This window comes from Dendrobium catenatum, unplaced genomic scaffold, assembly GCF_001605985.2.
Source record: "Dendrobium catenatum unplaced genomic scaffold, ASM160598v2 fragScaff_scaffold_249, whole genome shotgun sequence".
Lineage (NCBI taxonomy): Eukaryota > Viridiplantae > Streptophyta > Magnoliopsida > Asparagales > Orchidaceae > Dendrobium > Dendrobium catenatum.
In genome coordinates this window covers 3,923,089-3,928,373 of record NW_021318711.1, presented here as the reverse complement: position 1 = coordinate 3,928,373, position 5,285 = coordinate 3,923,089, and the positions used below count along the sequence as shown (strand labels likewise).

Here is a 5,285-nt window from a genome sequence, read left to right as displayed (position 1 = left end):
TGTCTAAGATTTTAAATTCTGGTTGAGGTAATATTTGTATCGATATAAATAGCCTTTAATCTGTTCCATTACCCTGTGATAGATATATCAAACAGTATTGATAGATATATTTTTATTAGATAAAAAAAGATGTAATTTAATTTTAAAAGTACTCAATAATTTTTTTTCTTATAAATTTGATGGTATTATATTAGTACTTATTTAAAAATATATATATATTATTTTTGTAATATTATTGTTATTATTATTGTTGTTGTTATGATTCTTGTGGTACTTATTATTGTTATAAGTTTATTAATGTTATAATTACTTAAATTATTATTATTATAATTATTAAAATATTTGAAATTTGTCTACCAAAAAAATATGCTAATTTCGCCACTTGGTGTCACCCATCCAATTCTTAGAAAAAATTATTTAACAAAAATATTAACCGACAACAAAATTATTCCTACTTTTCGATGGCACATCTAATATTTAATCATTAGGAAAACTTAATAACTACTCCACTCAAAATATAAAAATTCAGATATTTGGATACATCTTATATTTATAATTTTAATTTTTTATAGATAAATTTCGTGATAAAATTTCTCTGGCCGGTTGAAGTCTACAGAAAAGGAGAGAGATCAGTTTAGAAATATTAGATGCGACATCTTATACTTCTCTACCCGTAATGTCCACAAATATTTGTTGGAAATGTAATAATTCTTATCTTCCCTATAAATAACGATGGACGAACGAAACGAAGCAAGCCAAGCTTTTGTTGAACCAGATTAGCTAATAACAAGTGATATCCTTCCTTCATAACCATGAACGGCCTTATCAAAAACCCGGGGCAGCCGAACACCCATTTCGTAGTGGTTCCTTTGATGGCGCAAGGGCACATGATCCCTATGGCTGACCTCGCCCTTCTTCTAGCCCGCCGCGGCGCACGTGTGAGTCTTATCACCACACCCTTAAACGCACGACGTCTTCGCGGTGCCGCCGATCACGCCACCGCGTCCGGACTTTCACTCGTACTCGTCGAAATTCCCTTTCCCTGCAAAGCCGCCGGTCTCCCTGAAGGTTGCGAGAACATCGACCTTATCCCAAGTGCGAACCTTTTCCCCCCCTTCTTCAAATCCCTCCACCTCATGGCTGAACCGCTGAAGAGCTACCTCCGCACCCAACCACCGTCGCCTACTTGCATCATCTCTGACCAGTGCATGCCGTGGACGATGGATGTCTCCAACGATCTCAGCATACCCCGCCTAGTCTTTCATGGCCCTTCCTGCTTCTTCCTCCTTTGTACTCTCAAGCTCGCCGAACACCAGCTCTATGAAAAAGTAACAGATGTTGAGGAAATCTTTACGGTGCCGGAGCTGCCACAAAGAATTGAAGTGAGCAAGCTGACGGCACAGAGGTTCTTCGACTGGCCTGAGATGAAGGATGTTATGAGACACGTGCAAGAAGCGGAGGACGCGGCAGACGGGCTTGTTCTCAACACCTTTTACGAGCTTGAGCCGTGGTACATCGACGAGTATCGCCGATCGGTTGGCAAAGATGTTTGGGTTGTCGGGCCGGTATCGCTTTTCCATAAGGACGCGAGCGGGAAGGCCGTGAGGGGCGACGGCAGCGCTGGGGTAGACCACGGCAGAGTTTTGCAGTGGCTGGAAGGAAGGGAAAACGGGTCGGTCCTTTTTATCAGCTTCGGCAGCATCGCGCGCACCCGGATGAAGCAGCTGGTGGAGATTGGGTTCGGGCTGGAGGCGTCGGGCCGGGACTTTATATGGGCCATGAAGGAGGCGGAGGAGAACGAGGAGGTGAAGAAGTGGGTTGCGGAGTTTGAGGAGAGGAATAGGAAGAAAGGGATTATTATAAAGGGATGGGTGCCGCAGGTGCTGATAGTAACACACCCGGCAGTGGGAGGGTTTATGACGCACTGTGGTTGGAATTCGACACTTGAGGCGGTGGCAGCTGGTGTGCCGATGATTACGTGGCCGCACTTCTCCGATCAGTTTTTGAACGAGAAATTGGTGGTAGAGGTGCTGAGGACGGGGGTTGGGGTTGGGGTGAAGTTGCCGGCTTTTTATCAGACGCAGGTAGACGAGGAGGCGTTTCTGGGAAGGGAGAAGGTGGAGATGTCAGTGCGGACTGTTATGTGCGGAGGGAAGGAAGGGGAGGAGATCAGAAAGAGAGCAGGGGAACTTGGGGAGACGGCCAGAAAGGCAATGGAGGAAGGTGGGTCTTCATATGAGAATTTGAGTAAATTGATCAATCAAGCGATGGAACTTGCAGGGAATCGCGTGCAATCGATGTAATTATTATCTCAGCTCGAAGTTGTATAATTCTTCAGTTATCAAATTCTATTTATCATTTAAGGATGAAGATGTTTAAATCTTCAAGAGATTGCCGCGTACAATCTTTATATTGAATGGGTCTGGAATGAAGATTCAGTTTATGAAGTTTAATTTTTTTAGATCTTTGTAAGCCCTTTTATTTTTAATCATCGTATTGTCTCAAAACTTTTACAGTTATGATGCTGTAGTTGGACATAATTGATGCGCTTTTCATGTTCTGCTGCATCTTTTACTATTTGTGTAGATAGCACGTTCTTTTTGTTTTAAGCACATTTAATAATAAATACATATGTGCGTGTATTCTTATATGCATATGTGATATTGAACTGAAGACCTGTTGGCTCACCACTAAGAAGCTAAGATGATTTATATAATTAGAACATATTGGATTTACAAGAAAACTCTTTTGAAGTCAGGAGTGAAAAACACCACATTGCATTAAATTTTCTGACAATTTGTCCGAACTGAATACTAATAAATTAAATATTTTATTTTAACATTATTTTTATTAATTACTATTTATATAATATTATTGACATTAAAGTTATGAACAAAATATTAAAACCACACCAAATATTAATTCAATTTTTTAAAGCTGAACTAATTAAAAATTTTGTCCACGCCTAAAGCCACCGTGGTTGAATATCTTGAGTTCTATTTAATTGGAATTTTGCTTCTGCATTTTGGCAGTTTTAGCTGTCAATTTTGGCAGTATTGGAGAAAATGTTCCGTGTTAAAATGAATCATCTATTAATTTACACTTCTTTCCGGGGCAAATTTTTAAAATAATTATGATTAAATATAAAAAAAAAGGCAAATTCACCCTTTTTAACAAGTGACTTTCAGCCAGCGCAAAGAAAAATACTATAGCAATAGCACTGGTTAAACGCGCGGCTTGGTATGGCAACACTATTATTTTTTACATTTCATTTATTTTTTAGATAAGTAAATTTACTTATTATATAAATTAAAGAAGATTGTATTTTGAATTTTCTATTTGTAATGATACTAGATGCAAGTTTGTGAATTTGCAGCAACACCAATTTATTCATTTTTACTAAATCTATCTTTTTGAAATCTTTTCAGCCTTTTAACTAGGGTGAGCTGTGATATAGTGGATAGTTGGAAGAATGGAGGTGCAAACAAAATTAGAGAACAAATAGTAAACTCAAACAATATCATATATTCTTCAATATGCTCCTTACAACATTGTTTGTACATATCATGGCAAGTAGAATATTCTAGAAGGAAAAAAAGTTAACAAAAAGGTATACTACTCCATAAGTTATACTATAGTTATGATGCTCTACATCATACTATCCAGCTATAGAGAGAGATCGACTTTGTCGAGATAGTTGTAGTCAGCGCATTGATGAGAGGGAGCTAGCTAGGTGCAAAAATCATAATCAAACTCTAGTTGATCAAGGGTGCGATTACTAAACCCTTTGGGGCAGGTCTGGATAGGCGTCTGATTCACTATTTAATGAATTTTTGTATCAGTAGCCAAAGGGGCCTTCTTACAAACATTTGAAGTGCATTTAGTTGGTTCAAAGTTTCCATTTATGGTTGTATCCATGAAGTTTACACATCTTTTGTGTGCTACAATTTGCTCATTACCTTCCATAAACACATGCAATCCCACATCATCAATAGAATTGAAGATCGAAGATTGGGTTGTCATATACATATGATACATCCCTAATCGATGTTCTAACTGACTCACTTTGGGCCAACTGCTCTCAGGCATCCATCAATTTATCCATGGCGGGAACATACTCAGTGTAGAAACCAATGGTTCTTGAATGAAACAGATAGAGAGGATTAACAAGAACGAGGAAACATTTCATTATCTATGTTAAGTTACAGAGCACTGTACCAGGCCATTAAATAGGCCTGAGTATGTACAGAAAAAAAAAGATAGAGCCAATACAAGATTTACACGTCATATGTATATAATAAGATATAATATAATTAGTTTAATTCAGCTGCCTCTAATAACCCCTTGCAAACTGATGGGTCCTGAATGACCGTCAGTTTGTGACGCATAGTATGAAATATGGGCGTCGAGAGGGATTTGGTGAGACTATCCGCTACTTGATCCACCGTGCTAATTGGCAAGATACGTATATTGTTCTTGTGAATATGATCTCTTATGAATTTATGATAGATCTTATTATGTTTCGTACGAGCGTGGAACACCGGGTTATTTGCGAGTGCAATGGCGGATGTATTGTCACAAAAGATTTGTGTGGGAGAATCGTGATCGATGCCGAAATCATGAAGAAGATGATGGATCCATATTATGTCTGCTGTGAGTGCCGCGAGAGCTCCGTAATCTGATTCAATCGAAGAACGGGCGACGGTGTTTTATTTCTTTACTGTCCATGAGACTAGGTTGTCACCAAGGAACAAGCAGTGACCAGTTGTAGATTTACGAGACTTTGGATCGCTAGCTCAATTCACATTTGAGAATGAAGTGAGAAGACGATTAGATTTAATAATTGGAATGCTGAAATCAAGTGTACCTTGAATATATCGTAGGAGACGTTTGACATGTAGAAGTCTTTCGGTTGAGGATCCTGCATGTGTTGGGATAGCTGGTTGATGCTGAAGGCGATATCCGATCATGTTATGTTCAAATATTGTAACAAGCCTGTCATTCTTCGATACATGTTGGTGTCCTGAGAGGCGTTGTCGAGGTGAAGGAATTCCAGAAGCTTGGCGCACGTGGGGTTCGCTAGCAGCTTGTATTGAGAAAGCCTGGCTTGATCTAATATTTGAGATGCGTATGTGGTCTGGGATAGAAAGAATCGAATTGTGGATCGGTCAATCTTTATTCCCAGGAATTCATGCGCATTCCCTAAATGCTTCATAGAAAATTTGTTACTGAGCTTGTTTAGTATATCATTGATGACAGCCTGATTGTTATCGGATACCAGGATG

General features: G+C 39.0%; 1 protein-coding gene across 1 annotated transcript; it reads left to right on the top strand.

Moving 5' to 3' along the window:
• The first annotated feature begins 721 nt into the window (after positions 1-721).
• On the top strand, positions 722-2,626 carry LOC110092682 (UDP-glycosyltransferase 73C3-like). Its single transcript, XM_020817329.2, has one exon. The coding sequence runs from the start codon at positions 813-815 to the stop codon at positions 2,301-2,303; it is 1,491 nt and encodes a 496-aa protein (XP_020672988.1). The 5' UTR covers positions 722-812; the 3' UTR covers positions 2,304-2,626.
• The last annotated feature ends 2,659 nt before the right edge of the window (positions 2,627-5,285 follow it).